The following is a 25,871-nucleotide window of genomic DNA, read 5'->3' as shown; positions in this document are numbered from 1 at the left end:
TTATATATAGGCACCTCATCGTTGGGATTCACTAGGAGCAGTGTGTGAATACTTATTACGGCAACGCAAAAAAAAGAAACGGTGATGAGACCAGCGGCGGCCAGCAGTCAAAATTACCCCTACTCTCATTGCTACCGCTACTCTAAATTACAGTTACTACCTTTACTATAAAGCAATAAGGAATTCCATGCCCTCCCCCCTGCCTCAGCAGTTGTGGTGGTTGTCAGCAGCTTACCGGGACATGCACTTTCGCAGGGCTGGGATGGCGAGTCATTATTTTATATCGTGCAATAAACCTCCTTCATCTACCTAGAACCATTTATAGTGGAATCAGACACTGTTGAAAATCAACTTAATTTTCTTGTGTGGAGATCAACTTTCGATGGTACCAAAATGAAGGCGATGTTCTTTTACTCAAAAGATTGTTTAAGCAGCTCTCACTAATGCTACGATTCTAATGTTTCAGCAAGATCATCCAAAGAGGCCAACATTAGATTCCCAAAACGGTAAAAGAAAGTATTAGTTATGTAATATTGGCAGGTGCACTTGATAAATTTGAAGAATTCTGTTTATTCTTGGTTACCTCAAAATGCAATAATGCTTGCTCATCAGCAAATTATTTTTATGCAAAAATTTTGTCTTCTTGAGGCAAGATGGTAAAATACGTTGCATAACTAATTCATATAGTAGAGTATTGATAGCGCCTATCGTGTCGTATAAATGAAGAAAATGACGATGTTACTCACGCGAGCATACATAAGCAAATATCCATCAGAGAATCCCTAGAAGCAGCAGGCATTTGGTGTGTTGCGACACCACATACCCGAGCACATGAGGGAAGGACCCTCCCGAGTGTAGCTGTGGGTGGCTTAGCCGTGTCTGGCGAAAGGCGGATTCTGGGGGTTGAGCCAATGAAGGGTTTTGAGACCTCTAAGGTCCAACTACTAGGCAACTTACCTCTTTGGCATCTCCAATCTTCAGCTTTCGCTCGCCTTTCCATCTTTTCTGTCTTCACTTCTTATTACTTCCGAATTTTCTGGCGGCAAGGATTAACCATGTGTAAAATATCCAGTCTTAGGTATATATACATTAGGTTATAGGAGCGATGCATAGCTGGCATCTGCAGGTATGCTGCAGATGCCAGAGAGAATGCAATACCAGCCCGATCCGTGGTGGAGGTGAAGCAGGCGTTGCACACTCCGCATACGTGGGCCGATCCCAAAGATTGTGGAATACCGGTCGACCCGCGGTGGAGGTGAAGCAGGCGTTAAGCACTCCCCACACGTGGGCCGTTCCTAAAGATAGTGCAATACCGGCCGGACCCGTGACGCAGTCGAAGCAAGCGTTAGGCACTCCCTATACGTCGGCCGATACCAAAGATAGGGCCATGCCTGGCCGACCCGCAGCTGAGGTGCAGTTCGCCATTAAGGGGCTCACATACACAGCTTCGCTGGTCTTCTTCACAGAGGGGAAGGGCACTGAGATTTTTTTCTTTCTAGCAGCAATCACCAATGTAAAGTGGAAGTTCCCAGATTATAAAAATGTTCTTCCTGATTCTTTCACACACACAAGCAACACTTGCATTCACATTCATCCGTCGCTTGCTTCAATTACTGATAATGTTGCGGTCATGAAAGCCAGATCTGAAAGGCGTTATAGAAGCATTCTTCTATTAAAAACGGGCCCTGCCTAGAGCGCTGAAGTAAATAAAGAAATAAATACATCTGGCACTGTTTCGTTATTTTAGCATTTTGTTTATATGGTACTTAGATTATTTCCTAGATTAATGTAACCTCTGTAACTGAGTTTATCGAATAAGTAATAACGATTTGACAAAGGAAAGCGGGACATGGCGACCATCGCTCTGTTGTGGATGTCACGTCCTTGTTTATTTTATTGTCTTGCACTTCGAAATGAAATAAAGTTTGTTTTATGCATTGAAAGTGCAGCTTCTTTTTTGTTGTCTCATATTGAAGATTCACACCATGTTGCACCTCTTCAGGCTTCGCTCTGAAAGTAGCAAAAAAATAGTTGTGAATCAGTAAATACAAAATTACTTAGGCGAGAACAATTGTCATTTTCAACCACACACCTCTATTTAGGGTACTTAACAAAACGTCACGTATTTTCTCAGAACCCAATTGGACGAAGGTTTAAAGACACTAATAGTAAAGGACTGGTATAATGTATGCGAATACACTCTTGTGCTTCTGTTATTTTTTCCCGATATAGGCCGCAACGCAAATGCAGCCTTAATTATAATGTCCCGTAAATATTACAAAGTCAATTAAATCAACTGTACATATTTGGTTGCGGTTTTTCGATTACGGGCTTCTCATCCTACACACATTCCTTGATAGGATTTAACTTTAAAAATGCAGCAAATCTCTCATAACTTTGTATGAGTCACTACTTCATTTTAAACTTTCGGTGACTATTATATGAACAACGATAGAAATGACAGAGTGGGAATTTGTACCATAATAATAGATGCGTGCACGCTTCCCCGACGCCATGATGGCTCCATGTTTATCCTCGACTGAACCTGCGCCTATATTGTGCGTCCATTCACACTTGACAGCGATGCCAATGGGCAGCAGTCGGCGCCACGTCATGACTGTACAAGATGAGTGTATAAAATGAAAACAATTACTGTGCAGTTGAGCTGCGCTGAGCTGTGCTTCGATTTATGAACTCCGCGCGGGTAAGCGAGCGCCTCGAGGCTCTTGGCGCGTTTTGATTTGGTCTCGCCGAGTTCCAGTTAGAAGGCAATCGGGAGCTTGCGTGGGAAAAGCACGAAAAAAAAAGACATTTCACCAAAGAGACCATAATGGCTTCGGATTCCCACACGCAAGGAGTGTTAAGTGTCTCTGCCTAAATTTTTTTATGAACAATTATTTAATCGTCGCAACAAGGGCCTCAATTCGGTCATGCCCCGCTTCTTTTTTATGTAGTATTTTAGCTGGTTTTCAAGAAAGTATGACACGAAGAGAGTTGTTATGATCAAAAAGCTTGGAATACACCTAGTAGTGTGCATGGTTCGGTCAAATAAACTTGGAATGGGCCTAGTGGTTCCTCCTGCTTTCGCCATATTCGCAGCGTGAGCATGCAATGTAAGTTTTGGTAAACTATATTCAAAGGCGACTAAGCATGCCATGATGCCAAAACGACGGCAAACAAGAGGAGGTGGGAAATTTCCGCAGAGTTTGTTATAACTGTCACTCATGTGACAATGTTTTCTGGCGCTGAAGAAGGCACGATTTAAACTGTCTGTTTTTGTCAGAGAGCTACATAACATGAACAAATATGGTTGCTACGAAACTTTTAGCAAATGTTATGATTTAATAAATGATTAAGACAATTGTATTTGATGACGAATTCCATTTGCGGAAATTCTCCCGCACTGCTTGTGTTCCCAGATATCCATGGTCAAATTTCAAGCTTATTCTAGTAATGTCGCATATACTGGTTTGGATGTTGATACACCGACAAACCGACCACTACAGTTCAGTGGGCGAAGGAAAAACAGAAATAGTTCAGTCGTTCTTTTTATTTTCGTAAGCCGAAATTAAGAGTGGTGCAATCACCAGATTCAGCTATATTGCAAAAATAAGCAATAGGGTACATCACAATGGGAGCTTGACGTTGTGTCGAGATCCACGTCTCTGATGCAAAATTAGCTTTGTCAGATTGATAATGAATATATCGGAATAGAAACGCTCTAGGAGCATAAAGCAAAATGAGTGGAAATTCAATGACGGGTGTTAGAGTTCAAGATATACACATACACCATTCCTGTGACAGCAAAAAATAAGGACGTCGTTGTTAAACAATTAGTGCCCAGCACATTTTCAACATACAACCTCATTTTTATTTCAAGATATTTAAAGAAGCGGGCATGCTGTTTTCTATAATACCTCCGCATACTTACAAGGGCCAAATTGTAGTTATGTGTTACCTGCATGATGTATTTGTTCTATTCATTGACCAACTTCTATATGTGGTGAGCCATGGTGGGGTGATATGCGGGAGCATTATTTTTTAACATCCTTGCTATAGGCTTCTCGAAGCGGACTTTCGTAAGTAGGTTTTAGAAAATATTGCTGTAAATGATTAATTTAAGACATTCCCGATACAGCTCGTACTTTTGTTGTCGAAAGGAAACAACTTCTGGTGTCCTTTGTAAAATTGCATGAACCTATGTTAGGGTGAAGTGTTTATTTGCTCTCTAAGAACATATGATGGCTTTTTCAAATGTATTTTCATCAAATAAATTTCCTGACTGAGAGAGCAACAGATATGGTTCCAGGTATAAATCATAATAAACATTACAATGGCAATGTTAGTACCCTCTCAGTCCCTCTCCTGCCGCTCATAAAATGGTTATGCCTCCCCCCCCCCTTTCTCTTGTCCCTAAATAAAATAGAGAACAATGTCACAGTAGCTTTAGACAAATCAGAACACAAAATACTCATAACCATTTCTTACGAAAACAAATTATTTGCGCACAATTTTATTAGAAATCTGGCAATATTTGACAGGGATCAAAACTACAAAGACTGTGTATATTGATATACCGAACGAGACGACATCTACAATATAAAGGTAGAGTCCCCACCACTGGGGAACCAGACATGGGCCACATACTTTGGTGAGTCTTTACATTCTAAAAAAATATATCAAAGTACAATTCCTAGAGCTCGATTCTAATACAAAGAAACGAGTGTCATTGGGGAAGACGACAACCGTATGTTGAACGTTCCAGCTGTCATCGTATCAGCTTTTGAACGCTTTCGTTTTGTGTGCCTGCATCTACTGCAAAATATCACGCGTTTCTCTCTGTGAATGATATAATAGGCCGGCGCGCGACTTGGAAAGCAGCACAAAAGCACTTATCCATAACCTGAAATCATATTTCACACACTATAATTGTGGAAACGCTTCCCTAACACTAGATAATTTGCAGTAAAATGCTCATTTTCCATCGTTCAGCTAAGCGGACTGCATATTGTTTATTAGCCTGTTTGGGTGAGCATTTTCATTTTTGGAAGTTACAGGATATACCACATACATCTGAGGACCCGCACTGTGTTTTACTCCCATAAAGGCCTAGCGCGACTGAACGAATGTACAGCAGTTCACACAAATTGACAATAACGTTAGAGCGTAAAAATCTCATTGCACGTAAAAATTAATTTAAATCGAACTGGAATAACCTAATCAGCCCTTATTGGAAGAAATATGTGTAGGCTGCCTCTAGTTGCATCACAGAAATTGTGTCCACGAAAATCATAGGCAGCCTGGCGAAATAATTTTTGCGTAGGTGACATAGCCTTTTTAATAAATAAAGTCTTGCTTTAGTTTCTGAGACCCTTTGTAAGAAGCCACAATATTTACGGCGGATGCAAGCTGCGAAATTCGAAACGTCCTCCTTTTCTTGTCAACAGATCTTTCGGGTACCCAATGTTTCAAATAATTTTACGGTGCCATAAGATAGTGCTGAAATAAACAAATATGACCTGAGCATACCATGTAGGTGTCGTGGCATTGCACTTCATCAATCACTCTGCTTGCACAAAAACAATTAATCTGTATGTAACTTTTACAACATGAGTGATATTGAAAATGGAGCATTTTTTCACAGATTACAGGTCAACATTACAGGAATGACCTTTTGTTTTCTCTAGCGTCGTTGATTGGAATAAGGGCTGGAAGTCACAGGATAGGCGCTGAGCCTTGCCCTTTCGACATCGTTTTTTACCACCGGTGTTCCGCTCAACGACGCTACATGATGCACAAACTGGTCCCACAATCAGCAGTTCTAACCGCTCCCCACAGGCTTGAACTGTCTGAAAATAGAAGTGATCCACAAAATTAACGAAACTTACTGTTGCAGGTCTCAGCGCATTCCTCGCAGCTTTCAAAATACGTTGCTTTCCCCGGACAGAATCCTTGGGGGATGATGTCGCACTGAGAAAATGGTGCGTTATAATACCATATGCTGCCTTCGTTCTCGCACTTTCCTTTTCGTGGTTTGGAATAGCATTTTCGTCTTCCCAGCTTTTTATTCCCTGCAATCACAGAGAACGGTTCGTTACGGCGTCCTATACACTGCAAGAATTCTCACATACCTAATATAGTGACACTTCTCCACAAACGAACGCAAATCATGCGATGAAATATGAGCTCCGAATATTAGAGGTTTCCCTGTGCCAGCATGCGTACAAACATAGCTTTTCCTAGTTTGCTGTTTACTTTATTAACAAAAGATCGCTTCATGCATTCAAGCACAGAAGTAGCTGGAACGCCAGCATATTTCTCCGCAAAGTTCGGGAAATAATATTTCGAAACTGGTGTCATCCTGAGAATTTGTTCAAAGTGGATCCGCCTAGCGATCTTCACGGCAAGAATATTGCTTTCTGCCGCAGGAAAACCTTAAATATTTCTTAAGGGTTCGATGAAACAGCCACTTCATAAGCCTTTGGGAAACAGCTGCGAAGTTAACGTTAATGAAATAGATAATTTTCTCACGAATTAATTTAATCTACTTCAACATGGCAAATCAGTAAGTGCTAAAGTTTGTCCATGCATTGCTAATCCTAAAAAATCCCTTAATATGATCTAGAGGAAGGCAGTTGCCCATATCTGAAAGAAAGTAATGCCGCAGCCTAGGTATTTCAACAACACCTTTCTTTCTATAGGGCCTCAAATATTATATCTATCGTTTTGTTATCTCAATATTTGTGTGCTTCAAATGCTGACTTACCATTTAGATATAATTTCACTACGAAGCCTCTTCTCCCCTCTAACTAAGGGCCCATAACCGATGCCTCACCCACGCATGTGAGCTCAATTTTTAGAATGCAGGCAGGCCAATAAAGTTTGAGGTTCTCAGTATGCATGATTGCTATTATAGTAGTACATTATTCCACAGCCGAAAAAATCGTTGTAGCAGGCCGAATTTGAGCAACGTCTTATTTTTAATTGTGTCTAGTAACTAATCTCTAATAGAGGAATAGTACAAAGACTCAAGAGTCAGTTTAGATTTGCAAAATATTCTAATCTATAATTTTTAATCTATAAAACGCTCAGAGTTACCTGCCAATCATGACCACATAATATCAACAGACAATAAAGCCAAGGAATAAAATGCAAAATTTGGCGTAGTTGAACTGAAGAAAATAATGTAGCAAATAAAAAGCAATGTGGACGAAAATATATCTTGACGCCGGTGGCAGCCGAACAGACAATCTCCGTGTTACACGTGCGTTGCACTACCACTTGTACTATGACTACTGCTATCAATTCGTCCGTTAAGTTGGGTAAATGTGATTTTACTAGACATAGGCCTAGGAGTGATAACTCACGCCACTCACAGCCAAGGTCGGCGGATGTGCAACATGCTTTTCTGCCCGATGGAGTCACGCACCACGTTCTCTTAGTTGAGTAGGTACATGGCTAATAAAGCAAAGTATACGGAGATTGCGAGTTCAGCTCCTACCGGCGACAAGTTACCTTTCCCCCCTCTCGAGTATTTCTTTCCACATTTTAAGTTCAAATACAGGTAATTTCGCCAATGTGTTTTTTTTTTGGCTTCATTGTCTTTTCGTTTTACGTGGTCATGGTTGACAAAATCGAGCCTCTCTAGTCCCCGTCTCATCTCGAATCCTCTGGTAGAAACAAAAGTTGCAGGTTGATATGTAGCCCCAAGCCACTGCGCGAATGAAAATAAAAACTATTCGTTCACCACTGCTGGATGAACGCGGCAAATGTAACATTGCGTTAAACATGGCATAGCCTTACCCAAATTAGTGATTTTTGGGAATACCGAGTACAGGAAGCATAATGTAGCCATCTTCGGTCAGCAGAGAGTCAATTTACGGCAGCTTAATGTCTGTGATATTTTCTATGGTTACCAACCCACCGACCTTCCAATAGTCGGCACAGTGGCTGAAGCTGTTACACTAGAACTGCGGCCTATTGGTCGCTGATATGCTTGTGTACTATGGCAGTGCAAACTAACTTCGCCGGTTGTGTTATACGTGCGCCTTTATGTCCATCGATTCCATCGGTTCTCAAGTGCGCGTGGCTGCTTTCTTGCACTGATAATTTATTCTTGGCACCTGCGCTTCGCCTCCTGAGTTGTTCTCTGTGCAACTGTCATTTGTTGGCTGGAACCCTTTGTGTGCGGTGTCTACCGTTTACCACCGGCACCCTTACGAGGTGTTCTTTCAACCACTCTTTTCCCCTAAATTTCGAGCCTGCATATTTGAAAAACAAATAAAGTTATTCACCTTGCAAGACTAATACCTAGACGCAGAGCCAGTGCTGGTTGTCATTAGTACGGCAACGGAACTAGGTGAATAAGTTGTTACATGTCTCTGGAGGAAAGAGCATCACAAATAGGAGACTAAACGGCGTTTTCACTATGCTACCGAAATACTGCTGTGTTGAAGATGACTTATGACTCTTTCAAGGCCGAAGAGCAAATAAGCACAACTGACAGCTAGCAGCAAATCACAAAACGTTCCTCATGCCATCCCTTTCTTGGCATATCCCCAACAGTAGATTTGTGCTATTGGTGAAAGAGTTATCGTTGTTCCCATCATCGTCATCATCATCGTTATTATGAAAGAATCAGGCCGGGATAACCCATCAGGCATAAGGTATCAAAGCTGTCGGATTCGAGACTCTTGCTATGTAATGATCATGATAATTTTCCTTATTTGATTAAAAAAATATGCCTTCAGGTAGCATGTATGGGTTTATAAAACAGTGGCCTTCACCCCAAAAAGTTCACGTAGGCATGACGCCTGTGACTGAAAGGATGTTTCACAACTGCCGCCAAGACTGTGAGTGGTGATGCTGGCTAACACTTCCAGGGTTAGTTCTATTAGATGAACAGAAATACCCCAGATATTGCATGGGAAAACGGCGCCATGGTACGTCACTTGACAAGAGCGTCGCACGCGTAGTGCGAACACGTGGGATTGTATCCCACCGGCAGCCAGTTGTTTATTTCATCCACTTTCATTTACGCTATTCTTTTTACTTTCTTTAGTTTCATCAGGAACTGAAGATGATGTGCCCTAGGCGGTCCTTGGTTTCAGTGTAGTTTGTTATCTTATGATATGAATATATGTATACATTGCATTTTCTTTTTCGGAAAATAGTAGAAATTTACATTCAAATCGTTCAGTACAAAATTTTAGGCACCGGCGCCAGTGGATTCAACAAGCCGATTGGGCCATATGATGCGACGGCTCATCAAGCCTATTGTATAATATATTACAAGATAAATTGAGAAACTGATCATCCTCTCCTTGGACAGAGCCTCAAAGACGTGATATTATGACCTATACATGTGTTTTGCCAATCTCTCCTAAGAGAGTACGAACACTGATACCACCAGTTTTCATATTTCGTTTCGCTCAAGCCTACCCCGGTGCTCAGCTGCACAGCTCCGTCACAGTTAGCCACTCACATGCAACCCCTTTGTGCATGAACAGCTTGGGTTCTTGCAAATGCACCAATGAGGGGCAGGAAAAAAACGTGCTCTTTTTTTTTCAAAAGTGCCATCAGTTTGTAGAACCCCTGACTACCACCCTACCTTCATTAAATACAACATACAAAGAATATTAAGTAAAATAGTTGAGTAGTACAGTTTGTCGCTGAGGCACTGCATGCGTGGCTCTGGCTGTTCACCTTTCCTAATGACATTCATATCTGCTCGCACTCACCTCCTTTTCCGGGACGCTTCACTCCGCCACCGATTGTTTGCTGGCTTGGACGCGGGGCTTTCGGCGGTTTACGATGTCCTTTGGATCCCGTAGTACCCCACCTGCCAGGCTCTGTCGCCTGATGTCCTTTTGCTGCGCCTGTGTACCAGGTGTCAAATAGTGCGCTTGCCATGAGAAGTATACACATTAGCGTGGCGTCTTCCGTGGCTTTGACTACACAAACAGCAATGCTGCTTATAACCTTCAAATAATTGCTCGCGAATATTACCGAAAAACTTTCAGGTGTAATAGAACTAGCGAAATTTGATATCATTTGTTATCTCCATCTCCTATTTTACTCATACCATTGGACCACATGAAAATCTCTAACTCTTCTTTCCATTTATATATGAAAGCTTACACAGCCCACGGAAGGGCCATGCAATAAGGAGATACACTGGAATTGTTAATAAACTAAGCAGTGGTCCGGAAATTCACTCACGTTGGTAATGTGCGTGCAATAGGAAAGACACATTATATCTCCGGTAAAAAGGTTATTTAGTTGTGGTGGAAGGAGTTTCTGTCAGGGAGTAATTTTCTCTGGGCTTTCTAAACAGTGAGGGGCGAGGAATGAGGCAATACTTCCTTTGATTTGTAATGCGTTAATAAAATTCTTGTTTTGAATACGATGAAAATTTTTCAAGTAGGTCGATAGACATAAAGAAAATGATACAATGCAGTTTAAAAAGCCGCAGTGACTGAGGAATCTGGCAATAAGGTTCGCACAAGTGTCTTGGAGGCATCATTATTTATTGAAACGCGCCCGAAAATAGGAATCCTGTAATATCCGAACCCAGTTCGGCCAATGAAAATTCGAACAATTTGGTGACATTTGTTTCCCGTCATGGAGAGTACATGTGTGAAAGAACAAACACAGAAGGGTGTTTTTCTTTTCATTGGCAATTCAATTATAAATTCGTAATCGCTTTCCTAAACTATCAACCACTAAAGTTTAACTATATCATATGAATAATGCAGCGCTCGGCTTTGCTATATATGTTCCGCTCTTCAATTAGCATTTTGAAGCATCCCACTCTGCATGGCATATACAGTACTTTGGCAATTACAGTTGAAAAAACATGGCCAACCAGCACAGAAAAGGAAACTAGAAAGGAGACGTTTGCAGCAAATAGGCGCTAACCCAGGGCTGAATTATTCTTACTCATTTCCGCTCAATCGCTTGAAATAGGGTTATTGCGGTTAGCATGCTGTTACTACTACAAGCATATTGAGTCTCACGCAGGTTCACGGAACGAACCTGCCCGATATATTGGGCCACAAGGTGTGTGACTCTAGTCATTATGTGCTTCTAGCCATTATGCAGTCATCATTTCAGCTTCGTCATTTGACTTTTATCATGCAGTCGGATGACTGCCGTCATAATGCAGTCGTCATCTTCTAACAGTCGCCATATCCTAGTCAACACCATGTCGTGGTACTATCTTGATCGTTTCAGAATGGCCACCTAACTATATTCATGCCATTGTCAACATAATGTGCCTTCGTGCAAAGAATAGGACTTCCACCAACGATAATTAAGGGTTTAATTATTCAGTGCACGAAGCGACGCCCAGAAAAACACAACACGCACAGAGCACAACGACAGCGGCAGAGTGCAGTCGTCGATCTCCGAAACTTGATCTATGCGTGAAATCTCCGGCTATTTCTGGCGAAGAATTTTATAACGTTAGTGCCCGCAAACGGTGTAGAATGCACTAGCACTATTGCTACGTGCTATTCAAAGAAGATGATGTGGGCACTTCTATTTAGTGGGACGTACCCATGAATCCATGCTGGCTGACGACGACGAGGACGACGGCGTGCCTTATACGTTTTGATGCTTGCTAGTTTCTATGTAGGCCAGTGCTTGCTGCCACTTGTAAATACACCGTGTAAATAGCTTGCCTAATGTGGTTTCACGTTATATTTATTTGGTGGAGGTTCGGCGTACTTATTCCAACGACGCAGCTTCGCAGAGGACGTACTCCAGCTCACATCTACAACCACGCCGCCAAGTGATGACACGTCGCCGTCAGCTGCGCCAGCGACCACCAACCAGTTTGTAGCCCTCTCATCATCATCATCATCATCAGCCTGGTTACGCCCACTGCAGGGCAAAGGCCTCTCCCATACTTCCCCAACAACCCCGGTCATGTACTAATTGTGGCCATGCCGTCCCTGCAAACTTCTTAATCTCATCCGCCCACCTAACTTTCTGCCGCCCCCTGCTACGCTTCCCTTCCCTTGGGATCCAGTCCGTAACCCTTAATGACCATCGGTTATCTTCCCTCCTCATTACATGTCCTGCCCATGCCCATTTCTTTTTCTTGATTTCAACTAGGATGTCATTAACTCGCGTTTGTTCCCTCACCCAATCTGCTCTTTTCTTATCCCTTAACGTTACACCTATCATTCTTCTTTCCATAGCTCGTTGTGTCGTCCTCAATTTGAGCAGAACCCTTCTAGTAAGCCTCCAGGTTTCTGCCCCGTAGGTGAGTACTGGTAAGACACAGCTATTATATACTTAGTAGCCCTCTGAGGGTAGCCCTCTCAGAGCCTCCCAATCCCAGGACCTCTTTCGGGGCAAACAGCGCTGACGCAGATGAGCGGCTCAACATGTACGAGCGTGTCAGCGAACAAAAATGGCTGGCCAACACATTACTTAGTCAAATATACTTTCACTATAGATACGGTGTAAACATTCCAGAAAGTTTTGATACAGGAATCAGGCAGAGCGAGAACATTGTAACAATGGTTATCTAGCAAAAAAAAATCAAAGAAAACTGTTTTGAGAACAATATAAACAATGTTCCCTTGTCAATACATCATAGTAGCGCTAAAGTGACTATACAGCTCATTCGGAGTCTATGTAAAACCAATCATATTGAAGCATAAAAATCTCGCAAGGCTATAAATAACACTGCCGGCCACATCCCCGGGACGTTATCGTTTATAATCCCAGCATAAGAATTTCTCTATACATGTTCCCATAATTGAAAAGCTAACCCATATGCTTCACCTGGACTGCGCGGTGGCCTAGAGGTAGAACACCCGCCTCGCGTGCAAGAAGTCCGTGGTTCGAATCCCGGTGCCGGCAATTTTCCACCGGAGTAAAAAAAAACAAAAAACAAAAAAACAATCCGCGTGTGGATAAAATTGCACAAACAGGCCTGGAGTGTGGCCTGATCCCGGTGACCAGAACCGGTAACGCACTCCCTCACCAGAGCAGGATTGGCCACCCTGGTGCAGTACTTGGCCACAACCTCCTATGAACGCAACAATCAAACCCCGGCCCTCAGTCCCCAGCAGCTGCAAAGCAACTGACCACGGCGGCGGTCAGACCTGCGACGTAGCAGAGGGTGCTAAGAATCACTGGCTCCGGACAGGCTGCCATTGGAATATGAACCTGGCAACGTTTAACGCTAGAACGTTATCTAGTGAGGCGAGTCTAGCAGTGCTATTGCAGGAATTAGAGGGCAGTAAATGGGATATAATAGGGCTAAACAGTGCTAAATAGGGCTATAGGACTAATAGGGCTATACAGTGCTAAATAGCGGGCACGTCCTGTGCTACCGGGGCTTAGCGGATAGAAGAGAACTAGGAGTCGGATTCCTGGTTAATAAGAATATAGCTGGTAACATACAGGAATTCTATAGCATTAACGAGAGGGTGGCAGGTCTTGTTGTGAAACTTAATAAAAGGTACAAAATGAAGATTGTACAGGCCTACGCCCCTACATCCAGTCATGATGACCAGGAAGTCGAAAGCTTCTATGAAGACGTGGAATCGGCGGTGGGTAGAGTGAAAACTAAATACACTATACTAATGGGCGACTTTAATGCTAAGGTAGGCAAGAAGCAGGCTGGAGACAAGGCAGTGGGGGAATATGGCATAGGCTCTAGGAATAGCAGGGGAGAGTTATTAGTAGAGTTTGCGGAACAGAATAATATGAGGATAATGAATACCTTCTTCCGCAAGCGGGATAGCCGAAAATGGACGTGGAGGAGCCCGAACGGCGAGACTAGAAATGAAATAGACTTCATACTCTGCGCTAACCCTGGCATCATACAAGATGTGGACGTGCTCGGCAAGGTGCGCTGCAGTGACCACAGGATGGTAAGAACTCGAATTAGCCTAGACCTGAGGAGGGAACGGAGGAAACTGGCACATAAGACGCCGATCAATGAGTTAGCGGTAAGAGGGAAAATAGAGGAATTCCAGATCAAGCTACGGAACAGGTATTCAGCTTTAACTCAGGAAGAGGACCTTAGTGTTGAAGCAATGAACGACAATTTTGTGGGCATCAGTAAGGAGTGTGCAATGGAAGTCGGTGGTAACTCCGTTAGGCAGGATACCAGCAAACTATCCCAGGAGACGAAAGATCTGATCAAGAAACGCCAATGTATGAAAGCATCTAACCCTACAGCTAGAATAGAACTGGCAGAACTTTCGAAGTTAATCAACAAGCGTAAGACAGCTGACATAAGGAAGTATAATATGGATAGAATTGAACATGCAATCAAGAACGGAGGAAGCCTAAAAACAGTGAAGAAGAAACTAGGAATTGGCAAGAATCAGATGTATGCGTTAAGAGACAAAGCCGGCAATATCATTACTAATATGGATGAGATAGTTCAAGTGGCTGAGGAGTTCTATAGAGATTTATACAGTACCAGTGGCACACACGACGATAATGGAAGAGAAAATAGTCTAGAGGAATTCGAAATCCCGAAGGTAACGCCGGAAGAAGTAAAGAAAGCCTTAGGAGATATGCAAAGGGGGAAGGCAGCTGGGGAGGATGAGGTAACAGCAGATTTGTTGAAGGATGGTGGACAGATTGTTCTAGAGAAACTGGCCACCCTGTATACGCAATGCCTCATGACCTCGAGCGTACCGGAATCTTGGAAGAACGCTAACATAATCCGAATCCAAAAGAAAGGGGACGCCAAAGACTTGAAAAATTATAGACCGATCAGCTTACTGTCTGTTGCCTACAAAGTATTTACTAAGGTAATTGCAAATAGAATCAGGAACACCTTAGACTTCTGTCAACCAAAGGACCAGGCAGGATGCCGTAAAGGCTACTCAACAATAGACCATATTCACACTATCAATCAAGTGATAGAGAAATGTGCAGAATATAAGCAACCGTTATATATAGCTTTCATTGATTACGAGAAAGCGTTTGATTCAGTCGAAACCTCAGCAGTCATGCAGGCATTACGGAATCAGGGTGTAGATGAGCCATATGTAAAAATACTGGAAGATATCTATAGCGGCTCCACAGCCACCGTAGTCCTCCATAAAGCAAGCAACAAAATCCCAATAAAGAAAGGCGTCAGGCAGGGAGATACGATATCTCCAATGCTATTCACAGCGTGTTCACAGGAGGTATTTAGAGACCTGTATTGGGAAGAATTGGGGATAAAAGTTAATGGAGAATACCTTAGTAACTTGCGATTCGCTGATGATATTGCCTTGCTTAGTAACTCAGGGGACCAATTGCAATGCATGCTCACTGACCTGGAGAGGCAAAGCAGAAGAGTGGGTCTAAAAATTAATATGCAGAAAACTAAAGTAATGCTTAACAGTCTCGGGAGAGAACAGCAATTTACAATAGGCAGCGAGGCACTGGAAGTCGTAAGGGAATACATCTAGTTAGGGCAGGTAGTGACGGCGGATCCGGATCATGAGACGGAAATAATCAGAAGAATAAGAATGGGCTGGAGTGCGTTTGGCAGGCATTCCCAAATCATGAACAGCAGGTTGCCGTTATCCCTCAAGAGAAAAGTATATAATAGCTGTGTCTTACCAGTACTCACCTACGGGGCAGAAACCTGGAGGCTTACGAAAAGGGTTCTACTCAAATTGAGGACGACACAACGAGCTATGGAAAGAAGAATGATAGGTGTAACGTTAAGGGATAAGAAAAGAGCAGATTGGGTGAGAGAACAAACTCGAGTAAATGACATATTAGTTGGAATCCAGAAAAAGAAATGGACATGGGCAGGACATGTAATGAGGAGGGAAGATAACCGATGGTCATTAAGGGTTACGGACTGGATCCCAAGGGAAGGGAAGCGTAGCAGGGGGCGGCAGAAAGTTAGGTGGGCGGATGAGATTAAGAAGTTTGCAGGTACGGCATGGCCACAATTAGTACATGACCGGGGTTGTTGGAGAAGTATGGGAGAGGCCTTTGCCCTGCAGTGGGCGTAACCAGGCTGATGATGATGATGATGATGATGATGATGATGCTTCACCTGATTAAAACTATAGAAAGGAAGAATGAAAGAGGGCCCGATACCATACCCACCAAAATGCCCAAATTGATAGCCCAAATAGAAGAAATTACATTTATTTATTGGTTTTCATTTCGCGCTTAATTACCATGTTGAAAGACCTCCGCAGCTAACGGCTATTGCAGAATGTAGCGGAGTTTCAGGCGAAGCTTCCAGTACAGTTCCTTAGAGAAACACACTAAGTTACAGTTGAGCTAGTTTTGTATAAGGAATAGCATTCCGCGCATCACACATGTAGCATTGATGGAAACTATAGTCTATAACTAAGTCTGTAGACTTACCCTTGCAAGTGGTTTCACATTCCTCTTGGCTGGCAAAGACGTTCTTATTCTGTGGACAGTCTCCATACATAAAATTTACACACTTTCCTTCATTTTTGTCGAAATACCAATCATCGAGATTATTTTCGCAATCGTCATCTTGAGTAGGCATTGATAAGCAGCGTGGGGACGACGACACTGCGTTACAGACCAAAAAAGAAGTGCTGTCTTTATTTGTTACTTAGCTACATGCTTTCAAGAAGTTCGTCAATATATATCACACTACTGCAAACTTACGACTCCCTTAAAACTGTAGACTACTGTATTTTCTTGCTACTCTGAGTATCTACCCAGTTGAAGAATACAACAGGAATTCCTGTCGCAACTACAGAAATTTCTGTTGTACGACAGATGTTCCTGACGTTTCTGTAGTTGCGACAGACATTTCTGATATTACGACAGGAATTTTGATGTCGCAACAGATAAATTCTGTCGCGAAGACCAAGAGTTCTGAAGTCACAACAAAAACGTTCTGTCGCGACAACATGAGTTCTGAATTCGTGACAACAGCTTTCTATCGTGACAGCGATTGTGACATTATGACAGAAATTCTGTCGTCGCAATAGAAAGATTCTGTCGCGACGACGAAGAGTTCTGAAGTCGCAACAGAAACCTTCTATCGCCACAAGAGTTTGTGAATTCGCAACAGCAACTATCTCTCGCAACAGCAATTCTGACGTCGCAACACGAACTCTCTGCAGGGACTACATATTTTCTGTCCATAGCGCTACAAATGTGCCACTTTCTGCCGCAGCGACATAAGTTCTGACGCCGCGACTGAAACGCTTTCCGTCGCGATTCTTTAAAATTGCACGTCAGTTTCGCATCGTTGGTGTACACTGTATTTTTCTCTTGCGTGGCATTCAATCGTGCTTCTTTGAAGCCGGCAATGCTAATAGCAGCGTCACCGGTATTAAAGTCGACGTGGCCAGTTCTTATAATTGTGCCGTGACGATGAGGCATCAGCAACGCCCTACCGGTCTCCTAAAAATCGGCCGCTGATCAAAATCATACCATCTGCGGTAACAGCTGCGTATCCGTTTTGTTTTATTTGGTAAGGTGTGACAGAGAGGCATGTTGACTTACATGCGCCGTTATACTGACACATTAGTTATATTTGTCAGAAATATTGCATTCTCATTAATCTGGTACAGCACTGCCGTGAGAAGTCAGGATGCTGTGAGAATGAAGACTCATCCACGAGTGTTTATGTAGCTATTTTGCATTGAACACACGAATTATATGCACGCTCCGAAGTGTAAAGAGCGAGAGACAACTGCCGAAATTAGCAGTAACAACCCTAACAGTGTCCCCGGTCAGCATTGTCTATTTCTGAATTTCTTATTCAATATTGATATCGTACAGCGAAACTGATGTTCTAGTATTCCACGATGTACCTGTCGATGGTAACGACACTTTTGCTCTTCTAGAGATGCGGCAGTTGACGCGGTGGAATGAAAGCGCATCTTGGCTACTAAAATGCAAATGTAAACAGCAACGCAGACAGAGATTCTTACTGTTGACAAAGCGAAAATGTACACTTAGAGGCATGTAAGCGCACACTATCAGAAAGAACGGGTTTCGGTCCTGCAAAGTTACGCTCAGACATTCGTTCCACAACGAATTTCTATTTTTGGGAAAGTGGAAGCCTGCAATTAGTTTTGGCAACAAAATTTACTATTTATTGCAAGTTATTATTTGTGCTTGGCTATGCATCCAACGCTTTCACCGTATTTTGCAACCTTCGTATGGTCGTCAACTTTTGAGCCCATGAGGCGAGACAACATTTTTAGGCCTGTTATTGGAGGCGGGCTGGGCTTACTAGATCTTTATGTGCGGCAAATAGTGTCTCGTTTCTTCATTTTTCGCGATACTTTACGTCCCATAATTCGGTCATACATGCCAGTCGCACTTGTTAATGCGGTACCTGATTTAGTTGTTTCTTCAAATTTTTCTTCGCGTTTATGCTTGTGGGGTTCCATACAAGAAGTTTACTTGGCGGTTCGTTTCCTCACAGTTCGGTTTTCCACGGAATAATTGTACTCTGTGTCGCGTAAAACATTATACAACGATTTACTGTCCATACTATTTCCGCCTCCATTTTACCGATCGCTATACATTAAATGGCCAGGCCACGATATATTAAAGTGAGTTCGCAAAATGTATTTATCCCCTTGCTGCAAAATATTCTTTTATAACTTCATTGTGAAACCATACCGGTAAAAATATGGCTACAAAAAAGAGCTTTTTTGTCTCTTCTGTTAGCTCTGCCTTTGTGAGCTACCAGAGATAATTGAACACTGTTTTATTAGCTGCACTGACGCTATCTTATTCTGAGAAGTCCTCCAGCGGACTCCAAAGAAAGACTTTGAGATTAACGCTCATACTGTGCGATACCTGCTGCCAACCTCTGATAACAGTGCACTTTCGATATGTTTTTTTTTTCATGGGAATGCAGCTTGTGGAAAACGCGAATGATGGACCGAAACGTCAAAACGGTGGTATCTACAAGGGAACTTTTTTAACCAAATCACCCTACACCTAAAACATGTTTATGATGGACTCGATATACAGCCGGACTGGTACCATATTTTGTTGGGGTGCTTATCCTTACCCCCCTTCTAAAGTGAATCCAGCGTTTCTACTCAAAGTATGAGCCCTGCCTTTTCTGTGTGTGACTTTCATTGTGCCCTCCATTCTTTTACTATGCATAACTGGTGAATGTCTTGTTCAATGCTATTATAATAAATAAAAAGGAAGGAAGAAAACATGCCGCGTGGTGCAGTGGTAAGATGCTAGACTCGGGATCCTGAAGTTCGCAGTTCGAATCTCTGGTGACGAAATCTTTCTTAATTTTATATTTTTCTTATGTGTACTAACAAATTTACGTAGCCTTAAAGGGGCCTCTGTCAATATTTAATTAAATATTGATCACGAACTACAGAACTTTCGACTACAGGACGTCACACTACAGACAACAGAACGTCAGAAAACAGAACGAAAGACAACAGAACGACAGACACAACGTACCAATATACGACAAACTGAAATTTCCTTTTGGATTTTTCAAGTGGGTAATGTTTACCATGTAACCAAATGCCAATTGTTTTGTATGTCGCCCTAGAGTTCATTTATGCTACCGGTTTCTTTAATGACGGACTGCACCTAAAAGAAACACACGAAGAAAGATTTTCATTATATCTAAATGCCCAGAACAAATCGAGTGTATGCACTATCTACAAAAGGAAAAAGAAAGAATATCTTGCGAAACCTTATTCATTTCCAGAGGGGAAGCACTAGGCAGGAAACTGAACATAGGCTTCAGAAAAATATATTTGGATTGGACAAACTTTAATAAATGTCCTGCAGGATGCACGTCAGGGCGCAGTGGGCGTCTCCCACGTAGGGACCGACAGGGACTACCTGGCAGCCGCTGTGCGAGCCTGCTGGTTGCCCCATAGCTGGCCTTGTAGGAGCGTGCTTCGTAGGGTCTTCTCCCACTTGTCCGATGTAGAGTCGGACGGAGCGTTTCTACACTCCCAGAGCACGTGTGCGAGTGTCGCCGTGACTCGGACTGAGGGGCACGCATCGTCGGGGTAGACGTCCGGGTAGATAATGGGTAACGTGGCGGGGTTGGAATAGGTATGTGTCCGTAACAAGCGTAGCGTTAGCGCCTGCAACCTGTTTAGTTTCGAGTGCGGGGACGGAAAGAGACGTCGTCCCAAGCAAAAGTGTTTAGATGTGAGCAAAATTACCGGACGTTAATACGAACAAAAATGTTAGGGAAAAGATGTTGACTATATGCCAATGAACCTATGGCTTCGTTTGGAGCTTTTTACGAAGCGCTCTCGTCATGTGTGAATGTTTGTGTGGTTTTAATTGGCTTTACTTATTGCGTGCGACACCAGTCCTACTGAAGACGTTTAATCGGTCTGTATCCTCCGGCCGCGCGTGTTTTTGTTGTAGTGGTCGCCTTCAACGTACTTGCGGCAACGCTGCTTTCAAAAGAAATTGAGTCGCCTGCCAAACTTCGTGTCCCTCCTCAGCTTCTTCCCTAAATCCACAAATGAAGCTTGCTATTTGTCATTCTGCGTTTATTGAAGACATTTAACAAGAAACATTGTTCTCACTATGAAAACGCAGGATGAAAGAAATATTATCAATCATGTTGCCAGCATGCTACACTCGTCAATAAAGGTTTAATGTGCCATCGCGTTATGCCGGTACTGAAAGGCACCACTGTGGTGCTTTCTCTTTAAATGTGTCCGCACACTGCGCTCACAGTTTGGAAAGGGTCCGCTGAACAGTAAATACCGTCAAGTAGTGTTGAAAAGCCTGCTTGTTGTTATGGCTTCTTGGAGTGCCATCGTAGCGCATGCTGACGAGGACGAAAGAAGGCAAATCAAAGACACAGTGCCGTCTCGGTATCTTTCATGTGCCTTCTTGAGTATTCCCCTGTATCCGCTACAATGGTGCTCCGTATACGGAGAACACTATAGTGTCAACACTACAGTGTAAACACTATAGTGTCAATATACACTATAGTGTCGCTATATTGTCAAATTGTCTAATTTAGCGTATGGTCCCACAGAATTAATCTCTATGTGAATTAAACGCTTGCATAAGGAAGTCTGCAGAGCGAAAGACACGGCAGAATACTCAAGAGAAAGGGGTGGCGCTTATATAAAAATATTCTTGCGATACTTAGCGCATTTATGAATATACAAATAATTAAATGAAGCATTAAAAAAACGTTCATGAGCCGTGCATGTCCAAGTTAAATTATTTGATATGTGAAGTAACCCAGAAAGGCATTTTGCTAGTCTTCACCTGACATTGCTCAGGCATGGCTTGAGGTTATTTCGCGCTTTGCGTTCTTTTCCCCTGGTTGTTATGATATTTATTGTAGGTATATGTAAGCTTTATGTTAAGTTACATTAGTGCCACTGCACTTGTGGGCTTTAAAATTGGCTTCACTTGTGAGTCCGTAAGTACGTTTGTCTGTTCGGCTAGGTTTTATTGTCGCCTTCACCAGTCTTCACAGCGTGAAAAAAAAAATAATAGCTGTCCACAAGCGACCCGGCTAATCCTTTGCCCAAACAGCTGCGCCAAAAATCTTTCGTCAAGGTGTACATTTTCACTGCAAACAATCAAGCCTAGTAAGACATGAGAAATCTGAGAGTTCGTAACTCTGCACAGGTGCGTAATTCAAATTTGCCAACATGCATCATCCAAGAATATTAAAAATGAAGGTACCTACATTACAAACAATAAAAAGTCACAACTAAAATACATCAAACCACAGTATTGTTGCTCTGCCAGCAGAGCACTAGAGGGACCGCTTAAAATTGAGATATATTTTTATATTGTTATAATATGTTAATACATATTTCTGCGAATGACTATCACCAACTATCGAAATACAGGGAACGCTATTTAACGCAACGCTTTGAGATAAAAGCTGCCAAGAAAAACATTTTGTGTTCTTTACTCAGGGAGGATGCTGCTGTCGAAGTAATTTTGCCTAAGGCGGATGGAATCACTGAAGTTTGCTGTCATTACTTCTTAGTGAATCAAGTGCTTGGCCTGAACTTTGCTTTTCTATCATTTTCGTTGGCACTCTGGTGCTGCTTAGAAGCGAAGCGTTTTTCGCTTTCTCTCCTTGCTAGGGCGTGGCTGTTAGCCTTGTCGCGCGGCTGAATGGATCCGTACCTGGGCTGATATAGTTGTCGATATATCGATACAAAAGTGCCGTTTTCAAACATATCCCGGTGTCGGGCGTACTTCAAACGCGCCCCAGATTTAGTGCGAACAGAGGCGGCTCATGGTAATGTAGACAAGCGCTTATGTGAGCTCCAATGGAGACGTACCTCCGCCATTACGCAGCCTTTGTCCTTCCGTAGTTGTCATTTCATCGCTCTTACTTCATTGTGATCATTCCTTTGTGCTTCTTCAACTCTGACGGTTCTGCTGTCTTGATTCCTTCTTCATCTCTGCGACGTGATTTTGCCGTTACCATGCCGTCCTCCTCGCGCTGCCATCATCAAAACATTACTGCCGTGCTGTCGTAGTCACTACAGCGTCGTCCTCATGTCACCATGACATTGCAATTGTCATCTCATCATGATTATGCAGCCGTCGTTATGCCATGTTTGTCACTACATCGTCATCGTGTAGTCTCGTCAAGCGTACGCAGCGCTAACAACGTCACGATATCGTCGAGTTACTTCTAGCGTTGTGTATTTAGATTCACCATCCTTTAGCGTCGTTATGCTGCCGTCATCATGCCATCTACTTTACACGTGATGTTTGATAGCGCGAAGGCAGACAAAGGCTGGCGAAAGAAGCGACAAGCGAAAACAAGCAGTGACTTGCGACTGATCTTAATAATTGCAAGAAGATCAAACATATATGCAGGGGTGCACATGCGCGATTTCACGCTGTCGCTTGCTCATACCAATGCCACGACCAAAAACGTTCCACACTGCAGGCATTGTCAAAGAGCTGGCCCATTCTTTCTGGCGCATCCCACAAATAGGATAGATCCGTTGTTGCCAGGGCTATTGAAAGGTTGCTTATTTTTTCTCGCCAATGGCAATTTCTACTATAAGGAGCCTGGCCTGGTCATGTCCGTGCCTAGCAATAACTGTACTCTTATTAGGGAGGAGGGCTCAACTGTACTATGAGCAATTTTGTGACAAGAAGCCATTCCTGCCCTTCTGAAATATTGACGCAAAAGCACCAAATGGCCCTTTGCGCGAAGAAAACCGGCGTTTGTAGCAGCGCAACGGCACCTAAATTCCCATTGACTGCGATGCCACCTCACGATACCACCGATAAGGCGACGGGTTGCCGCGGGGCGAGAGGGGTTGTTGATGGCGAGGAGCTCGCGGGACGCACGCGTGCGGGTGCCACCGCCTCGCTCTCGGTAGCAGGCGCGTCATCTGTTTCCCTATATCTCACGCCCACTCGGCTTAGCTGCTGCACCTGCCTGGCGCTCTTGGTGGCCGCTGTTGCGTCCTTGAACACTCGCCACGCAGAATGTCTGTGGCATGCGGCATTCGCACGGCGGGCTGCTGCTGCTTACTGGCTCGGGCAGCACGTACCGCTATGACACGTTACTCGCAGCGTTACTCGAAGGACCACTCAGCTTCGTTTAATTGTACGTTAATGCTTTCGCAGTCACAACCCATAAGCAGCGCTTCAGTGTCCTCGGTTTCTTTTTGATGGTGCTCTTTAAGGGTCACGTCACGTCACGCAGACACCATGGTCTTCGCGCCATTGTATTTCTGTGGTCATCATCCTACCATTGTTAGCATGTCGAATCGCCATCCAATTTCGTCATGCCGTCATCGTCATGTCGCCTTCCTTATACCGGCATGGTCTCCTGTTCGTCTTCGTTCGGTTGTAGTCAGTGCAGTGTTCTTATGCTGCCGTGGTCATGAAGAAATCTTCCCGCCATCAGCGTTATAGCGTTTTTGTCAAATTGTCACAGTCATTCCTTGTTATATTATCATCGTGATGACGGCTTCTTTCGTTCCCCACCATCTTTCGAACTCCTTCATTCGATTGTTGTCCTGCCGCCCTCGTGAACGCATCGTCATCATAAGTGCTTGTCATGCCTTTTTCCTGAAGCCGTTGTCGTCGTACGGTCGTCATGGTTTCACCGTCTTCATTGCATCGTTATCATACAGTTTCCGCCGTGTTTTTAGTCGTCGTAGTCATTCTGGTGTCGCAGGCCGTCATCATTATCCCACGTTAATGACATTGTTGTGAAATCGTCATCGACATGCAATCGCTGCCGTTGCATGGTCGTCGTTTTAATTTCTTCATGTTGTCACCGTCATTACTTCCTCTTCAAGCTTGGGATCTACCAGTTCCGGGTGTCATATCTCCATGCTGAGTTAGGCATTTTTCCATGAAAATGTGTCTAACATGGCCACGTGCTTTGTAGTTGCAGATTGTTGTTGAACAAGAACAGCGCCCATCGGGAGCACCAACTAATCATGCTTAAACTCATTCCCACTGCGCGTGCTCGCTGCATTTTATTTTTGTAAATCCGGTATAGGGGGGGGGAGGGACTGCGTGGTTGGCTTTTGACATTCCTCTTCATTCGTTCATACCCTTTCACCCTGTAATTTTTGACGGTGGCTGGTTGCCACTGGCGTCATAGGCGCAACTGAGAAAGTACCTGCTCTACACTCAGAGTCAGGCACTGTAACCCTCTTCAATTGAGGAAAAGAATACATTCATAAACATCAAAGAATAAGCCCGTTGCCGAAGAAGGTCAAACGCGTGCATGTATGTCTGCCTTTCGACGCGAAGCATTGAGTACCATTCTAACGGCACTTAGAGCAAATGCTTGTAAGAAAATGACAAATCGACTGAAAAGATGGGGATGAAGACGTTGAACACAACCAACACCACCTAGATTGCACAAAGCCTTTTCACTCTGATTCATGACGTCATTTTACCAGGCGCGACTGCCATAGAACCTAATGGAGATGCTCCCGAGTAGGCCATAGTGATTCTGACGTCCCCGCTTTCATCATGCCAGCCATGTGAATGGAAGTTTCGGGCCAGGTAGCATGACGTCATGGATCGGAGTAAACAGGCCTTGTGCTACACTCTTAGGCAAAGCTACACCCTTTGGCTTGCCCCTTCTGCCACACAACGATAATCATTATCTGCCTTGATGCGTTTCCGTTCTTCAACGCTGCGAGCCCGGAACTTTCCAGTAACGAACGACACGAGCGTTATCAGAAGGCGCACTCCAAAGGGTGTAAACTGTTCTATGCTGATAACGCGTGTGCCGTTTGTTACTGGAAAGTACCGGGCTCGCAGCGTTAAAGCAAGGAAACACATCAAGGCAGATAACGATTATTGTTGTGTGGCAGAAGGGTCAAGCCAAAGGATGTAACTTTGCCTAAGAGTGTATCTAGGTGGTGATGACACAACACGTTTTGTGCACACTCTTCGTCACTGTATTTTTGTTGAAGTGCTATACACATCTTGCTCACCGATATCAAAAAGACGGAATATCAACTTTTCTCAAGCTAATGTTCTTTACAAATGCGTCAGTGCCTTTCAGAACTACCTCAAAGAAATGTGTAGACTATATCTTCCGGATAAGGTGGCCAGCGCCGCACAAAGCATATTCAGTGCCGCAAGCACGCTCAGTAATTCGTACCTGTCGCAGTGGTACATTATTATAAACGGCTAAGGTTGCAACCTTTCCCATGCATACCGCAAACTCAATTCTCATAAAATTCCAGCGTCACTTCGAGTCAATGTACTGATGAAAATGGCAAGTAAAATTTTATTAAGGTAAATTGTGATTGCTACAGCTTACCATACGTTGGTATGAAGCAAACAACATAGTAGGTAAGAAGAGACGGTCGGGGAATCCTCATGGCCTTCCTATGGTCTGAAGTATGCCTTCTCAAAAGGGGCAATAAGTTCTTACTGCCAAG

General features: G+C 43.4%; 1 protein-coding gene across 2 annotated transcripts; it reads right to left on the bottom strand.

Annotated features, from left to right (window-relative positions):
• Positions 1–1,863: 1,863 nt before the first annotated feature.
• On the bottom strand, positions 1,864–25,871 carry LOC142587942 (doenitin-1-like). Of its 2 annotated transcripts, none has more exons than XM_075699321.1 (5): positions 25,751–25,871; positions 16,360–16,536; positions 9,741–9,878; positions 5,889–6,071; positions 1,864–2,010 (listed from the first exon to the last, which is right to left on the bottom strand). In XM_075699321.1, the coding sequence occupies exons 1-5, from the start codon at positions 25,809–25,811 to the stop codon at positions 1,979–1,981; spliced, it is 591 nt and encodes a 196-aa protein (XP_075555436.1). In that variant the 5' UTR covers positions 25,812–25,871; the 3' UTR covers positions 1,864–1,978. The 2 variants fall into 2 exon arrangements, with proteins under 2 accessions (XP_075555436.1, XP_075555437.1); XM_075699322.1 differs by lacking the exon at positions 25,751–25,871 and adding an exon at positions 19,429–19,533.

The sequence above is a fragment of the Dermacentor variabilis genome, chromosome 7 (genome assembly GCF_050947875.1).
Source record: "Dermacentor variabilis isolate Ectoservices chromosome 7, ASM5094787v1, whole genome shotgun sequence".
Classification (NCBI taxonomy): domain Eukaryota; kingdom Metazoa; phylum Arthropoda; class Arachnida; order Ixodida; family Ixodidae; genus Dermacentor; species Dermacentor variabilis.
Note: the sequence above shows the minus strand (reverse complement) of the source record. Positions and strands in the feature narration are given on the sequence as shown.